This window comes from Cynocephalus volans, chromosome 16 (genome assembly GCF_027409185.1).
Source record: "Cynocephalus volans isolate mCynVol1 chromosome 16, mCynVol1.pri, whole genome shotgun sequence".
Lineage (NCBI taxonomy): Eukaryota > Metazoa > Chordata > Mammalia > Dermoptera > Cynocephalidae > Cynocephalus > Cynocephalus volans.
In genome coordinates, this window is record NC_084475.1 from 43,551,945 (window position 1) to 43,568,277 (window position 16,333).

The 16,333-nt window shown below is 39.5% G+C and overlaps 1 protein-coding gene across 2 annotated transcripts in view; it reads left to right on the forward strand.

The window, feature by feature from the left end:
- Positions 1 to 5,116: 5,116 nt before the first annotated feature.
- KANK1 (KN motif and ankyrin repeat domains 1) overlaps positions 5,117 to 16,333 on the forward strand; it is a 58,871-nt gene continuing 47,654 nt past the window's right edge. The window contains exon 1 of one of the 2 annotated variants that reach the window (XM_063080536.1): positions 5,117 to 5,158. In XM_063080536.1, the coding sequence (XP_062936606.1) occupies positions 5,122 to 5,158 (37 nt within the window). In that variant the 5' untranslated portion in view covers positions 5,117 to 5,121. The remainder of the gene's footprint in view (positions 5,159 to 16,333) is intronic. The other variant, XM_063080537.1, reaches the window with a different exon arrangement.

A 16,333-nucleotide genomic window follows, 5' to 3' on the forward strand; every position in this document is an offset into this window, starting at 1 on the left:
TTTTGTAGAATCCACTTCCTTTAGGTTTCTCCTTAGTACTAGCCTCCTTGGGTCTTTGTCTTAGGCTGTTTGCTTCATTTACGACAGGCCTCCTAAGCAGATAGTGCTCTAGCTCTAGCAGCTACTAGCCATGCACTTTCTCATCTCCTATCTTTGCATATGCTGTTCTTTCTGTCCAGCATGACCTTCGACTCTTCTCACCCTGAAAAACACTCACTCACTTAGGAGAGTGTGGTGCTCACTTGGGAGAGCGTGGTGCTGATAAAACCAAGGCCAAGGGTTCGGATCCCTATATAGGGATGGCCGGTTAGCTCACTTGCAAGAGTGTGGTGCTGCCAACACCAAGTCAAGGGTTAAGTTCCCCTTACCAGTCATCTTATAAAATAAACAAACAAAAACACTCACTCATTCTTCAAGATATAGGCTAAGTGGTCTCTTATTATGAATAAATGTTTTGGCCACTCCCACCCTTTTCAGGCAAAGTAAGACCACCTTCCTGTGGATTGGAATTGAACTGTGTATACATGGATATTCTAGTGCTTTCTCCTTTCATTGTGCTATCTCTGCCTCCAGCACTAGTGCATAAACTTCTGGGGATGGTACAATGCCTTAGTCTCTCTTATGTCTCCAGAATAGAAACAAAGTAGTGTCTGGTGCAAATCTAGGGTGCTATAGATCTTTAAATGTGTTAAGGTAATTAATTAAAATATTTATACTGTTATATAAAATTTGGGGGGGGAAGCCTCCAGTGATAACAATGGTTATGGTAGGGTTGTGAGATTGAATAGTTTGTTTTTCATATCTGTCTTTTCAAAATTTTAGGTAAAGTTAATTATGTTGCTTTCTTAATTTTATTAAGTGAATAAAAAATACTGTGACACTAAAGAGCTTCCAGAACTTTCACACAAAACAATTGTTTCTCCTTTCGTAATTATCATTTTGAGTGGCAGTTTTTATTCCAATTGTACTTCCCAAAGTCTATCCATTTTTGAAAATTTTACCATTCCATTTAGAGCCTCCCACCTGTCCTCAGTGGTGGAAAGTTTTGTTATTGTTTTTTTGTTTCGTTTTGTTTTCTTTTTTTTTCCAGTTGAAAAAGTACTTGATTTTTTGAAAAAGTCTAATGATATTTATATAAAGGCTAAGGAACAAGGTTGATAATTAAGTTAATACCATGTGCAGTCTACAACAGAGTGTGATGGGTAAGAACTGAGAGACATTTCCTGTGTGTAATATAAATACCTCATCAAGCTTTTAAACATGTTACCTCTAGGCATATAGTTGCAAATGCAAGTGCTTTAAAAATGTGTTACATAAAATTCTGAGGCATAACTGTCCATCTAAAAGTAGTTTGAGCAAAACATCCTTGCAGTAAGCTTATGCATCCCTAAGGTGACTACCTTGAAAGGGACATTACTCATTTACATTTGATAAAGCAATAGAGCCCTCATGCTCAATCATATCATCATGAGGGCTAGAGCATGAACTCTAGGACTTGCTTAGATTTAAACATCGCCTTTGTCCTACTAGTTGTGTGATGTAAGCAAGTTCTAAACCTCCCTGTGCCTCAGTTTTATATCTGTAAAATGGGGAGAGGGGGTTTTAGTACTTTGCAGTGTTGGTGTGGGGTTTAAACAAGGTAATAACTATTAAGTGCTATAAAAAGTGCCCTGAGTGTAACATAATTTCATCAATTGTAAAATGCACATTTTTCACATTTTAACACCTCTGACATGGAGGATGTGTCTCACAGTTAATGTAATTTTTAATAAGCATTTTATCATCATTTAATTGGTGACATCTTTTTTTATTAGTGGTACTTAAAATGAAGGTGCACCTTGGAGTGACATTTTAGATTTCAGTTACTAGCAAGCGATGGATTAATGTTAGCTGTCATCAGCATTATCATCATCATTATCTTGGTTCTAACTGAGACAGTGGCATTTGGTTGTTTAGCATGCTAGCCCAGTGTACACATCAAATCTCAATTTCATCTATTTGTTTTCATAGATGTATATTCTTAGAAAAGATCTAATGAGATGTTTTGCATATTTGTTTCATTTCAGCTAATGTAAAGTATTTATGCGGTCAGTTTATGCAGTGTTTACGATATTCACTGTAGCATACTTGGGGAGCTGCTAAAATATTCTTCAATGCCGTTCAGTCTCTTAAAATAAATAGAGAAGAAGACAAATTCTTTATTTTTTCTATTGATGTATTTTCCTAAATCCTTTCGAAGAAGTGCTTTTTTTCTTAGCTATCAGGACTAAGCCACCATTGTACCACTTAAGATTTACTGGTTTGCACTCTCCTCTGAAGGAGAAAAGAAGCAGTTTATTGATTCACAACAGAGGAATGGACTATGGTGAGACCTTCTCTGTTTATACAATGCACTGACACAAGAATCTGCATATCATGAAGAATGAGTCCTCACAATTTGAGGCCACCTGTCAGATATGAGCAATAACTGGGAAAAATCAATGCACAATATACGACTGTTCTCTTTGCACAGACACTGCCAGCATCCATGCCTAATGACAATGTCTTGTTATTTAACCAGTGATATGCTTGTAGTGCTTAATTTTAGGCTTAGTCTTTATTTTGATTTTATTGTTCAGTTTGGGGAGGGTGGGAGAGACAATTTGCATCTGAGATATAACGATCTTCTGCCAGATGAAAGAGGTTCAATAACAGAGAACCTTGGGCCAAAGTTTATAAAGCTTGACTAGGAAGATTCTGGGCACATCTCCATCCAGATACCTTGACACATACTTCATTCACCCACAGCACATGCAGCTTGTCTCTTCTTGTCTTCTGTTTGCCCTCAAGATTTTAAATGGTGCTATTTTCAAGCCTTTAGGAAGCAAGAGCACAGACGCACAAGGCTAGCAGGGGGCCAGTGAAAGTATGATTAGTTGAATAATTCCAGAAGTTGGGCTTCTTTCCTTTGCCCCTCATTGCCCCCTCCTCCTTCTTTAGTCTTCCCAGTCCCCATGTTTTTTTTTATAAAGCTGCATTCGTCAGACATTTATAGACATTCACTCCTATTCATAAAAGATAATACTCACTCTTTCCCTAAATCCTGTCTTTTGATTCAGCTAGCTGTGACCGTGCATGGAGGTTATTGCTGTCCCATTTCAATGCCGTGGAGCTGAACCAGTGCCTCTGTTTCCAAGAAAATGTCAGGTGATTGCCCCTTAGAGAGATTAGAGCCATCCTGTCCTCCTGGTGTGCTGCCAGCCAGAAACTGAGGACCAGCGGGGAGTGGAAGCTTTAGAATCAGGTCTCCCGAGGTGAGCTGAGGGCTAGACACTGTCTCTGGAAAAGCTCTGCATAGAAGCATGCTCATCAGAAGCAACCTGTAAAAACCAGGTCCTTTTGAATTTGCACTGAATTGCTTTCACAGTAGTTAGCTTTGAACTGTGCTACAAACCCCTTTAAACAATGAGGAAACTTTCACTACCTAAGCAGGAAGAAATTCTCACCCTGTGTGCTCAAAGCCTTCAGCCATTTCCTTTTCCTTCCTTTTATTTACTTATATTTCTGACTCCTTATAATTTCCATGACTGTAGCCTGATAGTTTCTTTTGCATAGCCTTTTTAAATGCTTTTTCCTTTTCCTGATAATTTTAAAGCAAATAAAACCAAAATTGACAGATAGGGTCTAAATATTTCTTTTTAATAACTATTATTACAAATGTGATAATGGAGCTGAAATCATCTATAATTTCATCACCTGTGGGCAACCACAGTGAACATTTTGGTGCAATTATTTGTAATTGTTTTAATGAAATGTGCGAGTATGCAATAGATATTTTTAACAAAGTTGGGCTTTAGACAGTACACAGTTTTTTCTTTCAATTGATGTACTTTGAGTATTTTACCATATTATTAAAAACTTGTATGATTTTAATGGCTACATTAGAATCCAGTATGTGAGGGGACTTCAGAAAGTTCATGGAAGGATTTGTACTTCTTTCAATTCTACTTTTCCAAAAACTTTTTGAAGTACTCTCATATATGAATATTATTATTTTAGCATTCTCCTGTTGTTGGGAGGTCATGTGGGTTTCTGAATTGACACTTTAATTCTCTGCTTGGAATTTGTTTTGCTCAATTTCTTCTAATTTTGTGGGTCTGGATTAGAACTTGGGCATCGTGGAAATGGAATATTTCTGTATGTACCATTGCTTTTTTGCTGGGTTTTTTTTTTTTTTTTTCAGAAGGCATTTTCAGAAAACAAAGGTTGGAACAGTGTTCTTTTCCTGTTTTTTTCTTGTTTCTTTTAATTTTTGTGATTGTAATGTAAGTCTTATTGCAGTATTCTCGGGTAACTTTTAAACAGAAAATCAATATAAAATAAGAAATATGTTGCCCGACATGGGCCATAATGTCTGAAAACTGTGTGCTGTACTATGTCATTTGAAGTTTACCCAGCAGGATAGTGGGAGATATTGAAGATTTTTTTTTTAGAGGGAAACTAATTAGATCAGATTTGTGTTTTGGAAACGTAATTGCATGGAAGAAAGGTGGGATGGGCAGAAACACTTGAGATATCTCAAAGAATTTTTGTGAAGTTAATCTTTTTAAAATGTGAGCATTTAGTATAAGAACTGCTTTGAAATTGCAGTTGAATAAATGACACTGTTGAATCAACATTTGGAAGGGAGGATGAACTTAAAAACTGAAGTTTATAGAGTGCTACAAAGCGATACACATTAGGAGGTCAGTTGTATCTGAAGACCACCTTCCTAAGACAGTCCTGTTTCTGGAGAACCAATTTTGTTTCCCATAAGAGTGTTATGTTTAGAGACCTTCCCTTCAGTACCGGTTCCCAGGTACATCTGTGGGCATGTTATCTCTCTTAGTACCGAATGGCCTGGTCCAGCACAGTCACCACCTTGATCCACAGTGTGTCTCCCCCTCATTCTGATTTGCTTTCTCCATTAGCAGTCATCTTTGTAAACAGAAGTCTAAGATTTAATATTGTACCTATTTTTAAATGATCTGTTTTGATGGGGCTCTCTTTATTGTTTCAGGTTGAATGCGTTTGGGAACTTGATGCATAAAATTTGCATGACTCCTCACTGCTTTCTAGATCTATCATTGGACTCAAGCCAGCATGGCTCACACCACGAAGGTTAACGGCTGCGCCTCAGGTAACTCTGGTCTGGAGTGTGTGTGAATGTGTGTTAAATGTATGTCTTTGCTCAAACTAATTTTTTCTTTCTCTTTTAACCATGGGTAGATAATAGCAAGTCGCCTAGATAACTAGGATTTCAAAGCAGTTTTCTATCCATTGAAGATTTTTTTTTTTTTTTTTTTTTAATCTCAGAAAATTTGCTTTTATCTTGGAGTCTGTATGTACTGAAATCAGTTAGGTAAATTATTACCTAAGTCAATTCTACTGAAGCATTGAAAGACAAATGTAAAATCCTGAATGCTGATGCAAGTATAACATATACTTCTGTCGAACTTCTGAGGGATTGACTGAGGAGAGAGGAAATGAGTGTGGATGCTTGAAACCAATTCCTAGTATCTACTCCCACGTAGCTTTTGTTTGATGTTGCTAAACAAAGGGAAAGAGATGAGGCGTATACTCTGTAAATTGACTCTCCCAGAGAGGAATATGCAACCAGCTGTATTATGATCCATAAAGACCTGCATTCTAATTCTTGCTTTGGTTATATTAGAGACCTATATAGTTCGAATATCTCTTCCAATATTGCTTATGTAAGATTTGGGAGAAATTTGTAGAACAAATGTAGAGAAAATTCTTCTAAGAGACGGTGCATGACCAGAGGTGACAACTGGTCCAAAGCAGCATACCAAGCGTCATTCCTTTTTTGAGTTATCCACCAAACAGCGAAATGAGTGAAAGCAATCATCATCTATGTGGGAATTTTTTCTAAGCACCTAAGTCTGGGGTCCTAGCTGTGCTGGCTCTGAGCACCCTTGAAAGCAGCATTATTTACTGGAGCGAGTGTGGAATTGGAGCCTAGAGACCTGAATTAGAGTTGCAGTTCCAGCACCGTTAAATATTGGGCAGGTCTGTTTCTCCACAAGTAAAACATCTGAAAATATATCTACTTGTAGGGTTATAACCAATGAGAGCACCAGAAACATACTTAAAGGTGCTGTGTAAACTGTAAAGTACTTTTAAAGACAACAGCAGGAGGAGACCTCCGAAGTGGGCATTTGCAGCCCATGTACATGACTTTTTGTTCCAGCAATCCTGGCTGCAAGTAGTGCCTTTGGAAAGAACCCTATGGCTTCACCAAACCCAAACCCAAATAAACTCAGTTGTTTATTTTGGTACAATTGATCTTTCCCTGTCCATTGTCTTGTTTGTCCTTTCTACTGCCTAAGTTCTCAGGATTTTTTAAGATTCTGCTCAGGGACTGCTGTCAGTAATAATAAAAATTTGAATGACAATATCTAACATTCATTGAACACTTACTGTGCACCATGGTACCTAAAATGCTTTGCCTGCATTATCATACTTAATCCTTGCAATAATCCTAGGAGATTACGGTATCATCATCATCATCATCATCATCCCTGTGTGAAGACGGCACAGAAGCTCAGTGACTTACCCCAGGGAAGTAAGAAAAATCTGTACTGTTTCTCTAGAAAGTATCTGATGAGAGAGGAGATTGAAACATTGTGAAATTTTGAGTGTAGTGGGTGGGTTTCAATCCCCTCTGATGCTGTGGTTTTCCTTTCCTCCCCTCTGCTTGCTTACACTCATTCACTCAGGGAGGCTTGCGGTGTTGGTACCTCAGGAGCCCATCCCTCTGGTGTCTCTGGCAAAATCCTGTCTTCAGTGGTCTAGCACCTACCCCATTTACCCCTAATTTCTTTTCCAATTTGGCTTGCCCTCTGCTTCCCTTTTTTCTGTGTTTCTGAGGTCTAATGATCCAGCTATAGCTTTTCCTCCTCACCAGGTGTCCTGCCTAACAGATCAGGGCAGTGACTGAAAGCAAAAGAAAGCTCTCTGATTTGTGACTTCTTGGGTATCAGGTTGTGAATTGTTACTGCAGACAAGTATTTGGACTGGGCAGGGGAAGGTTTTTGCTTATTCTAGCCACCAAGACTCCTGTAAGCCTGTAAGCAAATCTGATTAAAAGCTAAGTCATAAACAGTTATATATACACACAGTTATACACACACATATACATATATACATTCATGTATACAGTATACAAATGTGTGCATCATATGTATATATGATGCTCATTATAGAAAGTTTAAAAATATAGAAGAGTCATATTGTCTGAAAAAATAAAGCAATAATTACTGATAGTACTGCCACCTAGAAATAAATGTTTTACTATTTCCATACATTTTACGTGGTTGAGAATATGCATATAAAAATCATTCTTTAACCTTTTCCCACTTTGTATTACAAAATAAATACCTGCGCATTGTTTTAAAAAATTCTTAATACAAAAGTGTATGCTGGTTATAAATATATTATTTTGAAATGTAAATAACATAGGAACATTTACGGAACCCAGGTAAAGATGAGATAAAGAGGGCTTTGTGGCAGTTAATGAGGGCCAGTTACTGGTCTTTCCTATGAGAAAAAGATAAATTATTTGGGTTGTTTAGTAGGATATTTAAACGTGGAGCAAATTACATATTTTTTTCATTTTTCAAAGATACAGTATAATATTATATATGCTTTTTAAAACTATACTTTCTCTAGATGTGCTGTGCCCAAAAGGGGTCTCTCCTGTCTCTGTCCCTGAAAAGCAGTGCTTTGGGCTCCATAGAATGTGAGAAATCCCACGTGAAGGTGGAGTTGCTTTGGCCTCCATAGAACTTTAGAAATCCCATGTGAAGGTGGAGTCAGGGCAGTGGCAAAAGAAATGCTTTCACGGTCTTAGGAATAAAGCAGAAGCAAAAGAGGGGTAGCCAAGAAATGCACACAAGGGCAAACTGTGACTTTGTCTGCAAAATCCATCTGATGACTGGTCATCTCATGTTCACATCACTGTCTGGGGCTTAACCTGGGTAAGGGACGAATCACAAGTTCTTTTATGCTCTGACTTCCCCATTGTATCCTTCAGGTAGAGTAAGGAAAAGGTACTGATTTTAAAATAAGAGCAATTATTGCTGCAATTTATGAAATGTATTATGATATATTTCGGGCATATAAAATATGGCAAGGTTATATAACAAGCACCTGTATACACATCACCAAGCTTAAGAAGTAAACTTTACTAGTGCGTGGCAAATAGAAATGAGCACCTCCTGTGTGCCAGGCACTGCTATTTGAGATACTGGGGATATAGCAGTGAACAAAACAGGCAAAAATGCCTGTCCTTGAGGATTGTACATTCTACTGGAAGTTGAGGTCTCCTGTGTACAGGGTTGCCAGGTAACATATAGGACATACATACACTAAACACAGGTATTTGTCATTTATCTGAAGTTCTGTTTAACTGAGTGGTGTACCTTTATCTGCTGTACCTGGCAGCTCTACTTGGGCACCCATTCCAGACTGCAACCCCCACCCACCTCCGCCGATACCCATCGCCCATCGTGGTGTTATCTCCTTTTCACCATAGCCACCATCCTCCTTCTGTTGACTGGTGTGCTTTTGTTTTCATTAATTTAAAACATTTCATTATGGTATTACTAACAGCACCATAATGTCTTCTGATAATGTAATGAGATAGGAGCATCATAAATTTCCATTGACCGTTCTCCTCTCTATAGCCACCTAGGAAGCAAAGAGGATCGTTACCTAGGAAAATAGCTGTATTTCTTCAGGGTTTACAGATGGGGACAGTTTGCTTTTTTTCAAGTTTCTGGATCATGTTGTAAACTGGATGCACTGATTGATACCTTTCTAAACACTAATTAATGTTGTGAAGTTTTAATTAGAGCTTTAGAAGCCAAGTAATAAGTGGCTTATTTGTCAGATGAAGATAATAATACCTGCCCAACCTCCTTCACAATGTTGTTGTGAGGGAAAAATAAAACAGTAGCTGTAAAAGTACTTCCTAAAGTGTGAGCGCTGCTCAGATATCAGGGGCTAGCACTGTTCTCGTTCTCTTGTCCGTGTCTCGAGCTCCTGATCTAGTCAACACCTGCTCGGGTGCCCTCGTGTCAGGCCCTGCCAGATGCTGTGACATTGGAGCAAGAACTGTATTATTGTCCTCTTTGAACAGCTGAATGAAATAAGTGGATGAGGGTTGTGAAGTGACTTTTCATGCCTGCCATTACCATCTTTATTCTTGTAGTATTGCCTTTGCCAGTTTATTGTAGCTTCCCTTCTTGCTCTTTCTTTTTCACAGCCTAGATATACATTATATTTTTTCAGACATATACATATTTATTTATTTATAACAAATCTATTGCACTGCACTAAAGTTTGTTATTTAAATTAATGTGATAGCATGCATAAAATTTATTTTTAGTATTTCCTTTCTCATCCTTGTTAGGCTAACAGATTTAAACGCAGTTTCAACAAATTTTTATATATTTTGGTATTTAGCTCTTGATTTTAACGTTCTTTGCATTTTTCCAAGTCGTCATGGAAAACATAGTTTTCAAATTAATATATTCATTGACTGTGTAATATTCCTTAAAGTGTTTGGATGTTTGGACTGCTTCCAGATTTTCCCCATTGTTGATAATGATGCAGAGAACATCCTCTTGCCTGGTCATTTTTCTCCTCCTTTTTGATTATTTCCAGAGGGTAATTTCACAGAAACGGAACAATTGCTTTGAAGGGCACAACTGTTTTCATGGCTTTGGTAACTGTTGTGGGGCTTGAATCTTGTTATCCTGGTCAGTTATTTGGCTGCAGGTTTGTCTCTATGCTGATCTGAAATGAGGTACAAAGGCCACTGATAAGGCCTGGTCAATCACACAGGGCCAAGGACTCAGGGCAGAGCAGGCAGACTGGAGTGCAGTGCAGCCCACTCTCGGCTGTGTAAATATTTTTCTGGGCAGAAGCATTTCTCAAACAGAATTCTGAGCCCACTGCGGTGAACGTGACAGCAGGAATTATGTGCCGTTTGTCAAGTATAAGACTAGTTTGCACTGACTGGTCTGGCTGGAACCAAGCTGGTGTTTTCTGAGACCGTCTGTATGGGAAGACAGAGCACGGCAGAGGTGGTGTGTTCATGGTGGTGAGTCTTAGACCCATCGTCTGTGTTAGCATTACCCCTTAGGCAGATGGTGAGCTGTTTTAATTTGTGGGAACCCTATGTGGCTCCCCAGGATCTCCTGATACAGTTTGCAGAAGGATTAAAACGTGTGTTCTTTGTGCTTTGTATTCTCCCATAAGTAGTGTGTTTAGGACATCAGAAGAGCTGAGAGGGTAACCAAAGTTGCCTGACTTAAGAGAGAGCTCACAGGGGTCTTTTTGATTTCAGTTGTGCAGTCTCCCTGCCCTCCTCTCAGATGACAAAACACAACATATCCAGCTCACAAAAGTTGGATGTAGAAAGTCTTTTCCCTTTGTTCAGGGCATTATGTTGACATTTAAAATCAGACGTGTGGTATCTGTGAATTTCAGATTCGACAGATCAAGGGAAAAGTATGTCTTTCAGAAAACTACATCAAACTTGAAAGTTAAGATGGTTAAAAATAAAATCTCTTTCCTCATAGGGGTTATGTCATTTTTTTTTCCTAGTGTGAATTATTTCATGAAGTCAAATTAATATTCTAATTCCTTGCATTTATTTATTGCATCATGCAGTTTCGTCCTAGTATTATATATGTTTAATAATTGGATTTAATTAGATTATGCATTTCAAGTTTGAATGAAACTGTTAGTCTATTGAAGGATAATTTCACACCGAAGTTTATAAATTAAATAATTAATTTTCTTATGGTGATGGTGTTTGAGAAGATAGTATGTGGGGTTTTTTAAAGTAAGAAGTAGTTACGTTTGAATTTCATCACTGTTAAATTGCCAGCATCACTTAAAAATAGGAGACCCTGGGTTTCAGAATCTTGCTTGTCTGGTTAATCAGAGCCCCAGAATTCATCCAGCCCCTGGAGAGGTTTTGAAAAATCCCTCTGTCATTGGGTCTCGCCTGTTTTATAAACTCTCCAGTCTTCAGTTTTAACCTGTAGCCAGCTTCACCTCATAAGCTTTCTTGCTCCAAACTTTGAGCGAGTCAGAATAGGTTAAGCATCAGATTTCAGACAGGCGATTAGCTCTCCAGCTAAGCTCAGGAAGGATGACTTATCTTCCAGCGAGTACCAGCCTACCGGAGTGCAGGAAGGAAAGAATCCGGGCTCCTGCTATTCCCGGGTGCTGGGCAAAGAAACCCTTCGGTTGGAGAATCCTGCCCAGATACTCTGTAGATGCCAACAAGAAAGAAAAAACGCAGAATAAAAACCCAATAGGGAGATTCGCTATATTAAGAACTTGAGCTGTTGTTATTCTAAGAGACTGGGTAGTCAGTGAAAGGATTAAAACAGCCCTTCCCATGAGGATTTGAATGCTCTGTGCTTCACGACTTCCCATCGTGAGTATTGGCATTTATTTCTGATTGTGCACTTCCTCTCTTTCTTGACGGACTTGGGTGGGCTAGCTGAGTTCATCAAAAGTATGGCTCATTTGCTTCCATTTCCAGGGTTTGCCTTCTTCCTGTGTCCTGGATAATTTCAGTTCATCTCCTTTGTGCAATTTCTGAGAAAGGTTTGTATGGGCTTAGAGGAAAATGAGTGACTAAAGCTCACAGTTTCTGCTTTTGGATCCTTTTCTATAAAAGTTTGTTCAGTTTGATCTGGCATTAAGAATACTAGCATAGTTCTCAAGTTCACAGAAACAATAAATTCTTGCTCTTTTCTGGCAAAAAAAAACATTTACTTGAATTGAGTAGACCTCTCTAATAAAAATCTAAAAGAAGACCCAACCAGGAGATCAGATTTTATAAGATTCATTCAAACAGTTGCAGAAATTCTAAGTCTAAAAAAACTTTTTTTTTTTCCTTTCTCACCTTTTCTGTTGGATATTTTTGGAGTGAGCTGTAGCTGATTTACTCATTTCCATATGCTTTAGGAAAAGTAAGCTCATGTTTTAGAGGCTAAGCCTGGTTCTGCTTTTGAGCTGCAATTCATGTGAATCCTGAAAACAGGAGTTTTAAAATATGCAGCTTATTTGTACATATAGCATTAGTGATCTCAGGTGGATAAGTGATCTCATCACTTAAAAATAAGTATACTGCTATTTTGAGTTTTTTTTGGTTTTTTGGTGTTTTGTTGTTTTGTTTTTTAATATAGTAACCAGATTTCTTATTTTAGCAGTTCTTAGAGCAAGCCCTGGCTGAAACTCAGATTATATAATACTCTATAATATTCAGAATGCCTTTCTAATCAACTGATAGAAAAGCAGAACTGTAAACATGAGGGAGAGCTGTGCCAAGGGACAAATTATTGGATTCAGGGGATTTTTTATCCTGAAAGTTAAATCTTAGAACTCCCTCTTGTTTGTGGCAGGCCAGATCTGAGTGACCCCCCTGACATTTCTCCCAGCTGCCTTAGGGGTTGTGGGCTTGGTTACAGTTTCACCATATAAACCATCATTTCAAGGAGGTAGTACTAGGCTAACCATTTGTGGAAGCAATTTGCTATTAATAGTCACAAGTACTTAGTTTATTTTATTTCCTTTTTTGTGATTTTATTTAATTGGAAAAGTTTTCTCTCTGAGGGGTCTTTTGTACTTTGGACATGATCTCTGTTAGGTAGAATCAAAAGATAGTTGTGTGGTTTTTTGAATTTAGTCTCACAATATTTGGTTTAGTTGATAGATCCTGTCAGCTTTGCAAGTAATTTTGTGAAAACATTGATTCCACTCATCCGGTCATATTTTCCCATCCCTGCCCACTTTTCTAAGTGACTTTTTCCCTTGCACCACTGTCCATTAGGCCAAGGCACTTTGTTTTCGTACAGCAGGTACATTTAAGAGTCTCCTGGAAGAAAAGGGGGAGGACATTCCTTACTAGAGATATAGCAGAAATAGATGAGATATTTCCAGTAGTGCATAAGCCCAGTGCTTAATACTGTTAAAACCCTAGTCATGTGCATCAACTCTTACTTTCTTCTAACTAAAACTGGAAAAAGTTCTGTCTTCCTTTGATGTCAGTATTCCCCTCATCTAAGTCCATATACCCACCAAAGTACAGCTGATTTCTTTCTTTCCTTCAGCGTTTTAGATTGATTAGCTGGGATGCTTTATTCAAATCAAGGACACACCATGGAAATGCTTTTTGGGACAGCCAGCTTGGCATGTCCCCCCTCCAGTTGTAAGCACAAAGACTGATTTGTCTTCCCATGACCTGGCAGAGGAGGCAGAAGTACCTGCTGGGTCTGTGTGGCATGTACCCTAACCGGTGCTCCACCTCTTCAAGTGGTGAATCAGCCTGATGATACACTGTTTTTTATAACATGCTGGGGTGGAGACCTGGAAGTCTGTAGGCTAGTGGGGGAGGAGGGATGGTTTTCATGTCAAACCATTCCAACAATGCAGCTTACAGGAAAAAATTGCAAAACACCGATGCCCTGTGCCACCAGATTTTTCCATTAGCACCACACTTTACACAGCTTCCAAATCTGCCCCAGGGACAGCTGTTTGGCAGTGTGAGGGGAAAGAGCCATATCACATTGCTCCGTGGTTGGTTACCTGTCAGTCGGGCCAGTAAGGGATCCCAGCAGGCCTGAGCATCCGACACACATGCCGGAGCTGTGCACTCTCTGAGGAATTGTGCTAGGACGTTATTAGGCACTAGAAAATGACCACCAGGATGCACACCACCTCAGGATACTGATACTTCTAAATGAAGAACCCTGAGACAGAACGTCTTCCAGAAAGGTAAAGGTGCTTCAGGGCTGGGGGCTTTTCCTCTGGAGTATTATTCTTTGATGTCTCCTGGATACTTGGGTAATGAGAGAGTACACCTTCCAAATAATGGTGAATTTAAATTGGGGTGTAGTTTTGGTACTACCGGAAAGAATGATATAAAACATAGTAGAAATGCTTTAATTTAATGAGTTCATTCATTCAGTCTCTCACTTTAAAATGACCACACATTTATTTGGCAGGGGTCAGCCATTTCCCTCTTTTGTGTGATGGACCAGCCCCAAGACCCTGTGAAAGTTGGTCTTTCTCTGCCTTATTCTCACTGTTTTATGATTTTGTTTTGTTAAGGATGGCTGGCAAGATTAAGGATCTTGAGATATGTATTCTTCTGTTATTTTTCAGTCTCCCCAAATATTTTCACTTTCTCTAACTTTAATGTCTAACTATTCCCTTCTCTTAACACTGAGACTTTGTTTTGTGCCTTCCTTTGATAAAAAGCATGGTCTATTTCAGTTTCTTCAGTTCTGGTGCCTGCAAAAATCATGGGGTGCCTTCCCGTCCTCCATGGCCACAGGGAGTAAGAGACCAGCTGCGTCCAAAGGGTTGCGTAAGAAGTGTGGGCGTCTGCTCCAGCCCGGCTGCTGTTCCCCAGGCCCACCCTGCCCTGTTCTCCAATTAGTGGCTTTGCTCAAAGCACTATTCTCTTGGCCTGGGTGTCTTTCCCCTATCTGCTAATATAATCTCTTCTTATCCCTCAAGTCCTGCTACCTCTCTTACCTCTCCCAACAAGTGTTCTCAGATGGTCCCAATGGGAATTCATCTCTTCCTCTTCTTTATTCCTAGAGTGCTTTGTATTTCTGTTAAATGGTTGCCATTACTTGCTTTTAATTAAGAGTTAAGGTGGTGTGCCTCACTAATCTGTAAACGTTAAGGTTAAAGAGGTGGAAATCATGTCATATCCTCTTTGTATGCCCATCGTGGCTTGCTTATTGCTCTTTGTAGAGTCAACAGACTCAGTGTTGAACCAGCAAACATGTGCAGAGCACCTACTTTGTGCTGGCGTAATACTGAGTGTCTAACACAGAGCAGAGAGCAGGCCCAGTGCCTGCTTAAGAATTTGTGGGATTGAATTGAGCCCTGCCAGTTGTCGATCTGTCATTGCTACATTCTTTGCAGTTTTCTTCCAGCCTGTTCTCCTAATTCTCAGTTGATGGCTCTGTTAATTCTAGCTCTGACTGTTCACCTGGTATTTTCCCTGAGTGGCTTTCAGTATGTCACACTCGCACTCTTGTGTTCTGCCTCCTCTTGGGAAAGTTGTAGTAGCTGCTTTCTCTCTACCACTTGCTCTGAAGTAGGCTTGAAGTGGTATTCTCTGTTTAATGCCTTGGGTTGTAGGAGAGGTGACCAGGTATAATGTGGTTGCCCAAGGAGAGGAATATTGTCAGGGGCCATTTGTAAAGCTCTTTCTAGCTGCTGTGAGAGGTTGAGCTCCAGTCAGTTCCTTTTGCCTCAGGCTTGTTATCTGGTCCAGTTTGGTGGGCTGGTTGAAACTGTGGATAAGAACCCGAGCTGGTGACTTCTGACAGTATGGCTGGCTGGCCTATCTTCCTCCTTTCCTGCTGTTTTCTTGGGAAGGTCCCTATGGATCTATAATTTCTTTTAAATGTGAAGATATAAACAGTCCTTATTATCTCTTCTTTACAGCCTTTATGGGGTCTTTGTGGTAATCTAAGTCAAGGTCCTAATTCCCTTATTTCATTCTGTGTCCTCAATTTATTTAATCATGTGGCTTTTTAAAATGTTGATTTAAAATCTTGCATGAAAATATATTCAATATATTTTCATCCAAGGTTTACTTTATATATAAAGACAGCCTCATCTTTAAATGTACTGAAAGCAGTAACCATGCAGCAGGCAGGCTGCAAAGAAAGCTGATGTGTAGAAACTCAACGCGACTCCAGTTTTTAGCCTTTACATATGTTTGGGGAAATGCCCTTTGTCGATTAAGGAATCACAAAGACAGAGGATTTTTTTCTTGTCTTTTAAGGTAGGACCATCACATAGCGTCCTCTTCCTAATGTCACTCTCCTGACAAGAATCACACACCTCCTCCAGGGCACACCCTTCCCGTATTGAATGCAGGGTGGCCTCTCCTTGGGAAATCTCACTTCACATTAAGTCTCATGAGCAGATCCTGCTAATCCAGGCATGTGGAGGAGGAGTGCTCTTCCAATACCCAATGTGGTACATGCCTAACAGGAGGAAGAGTGGGACAGAGGGTGCCTTTTGCTGGCTGTCCTTGTCCTTTTCACCCCTTGAAGTCCTGGCACCCCGTTAGGCTGTGTTAAGGGTGGAGGAGGGGATTTGGAGCTGCAGAGAGGAACTCAACCTACCCCCTCCCTCATTGCAGTTCCTGGGACACCCAGGCTTTGGTCTCATAGCCCACCCCAAGTCTGCGAGGAAGGGATGGGTAGAAGCAGCATGATACGGTATTTGAATTCTT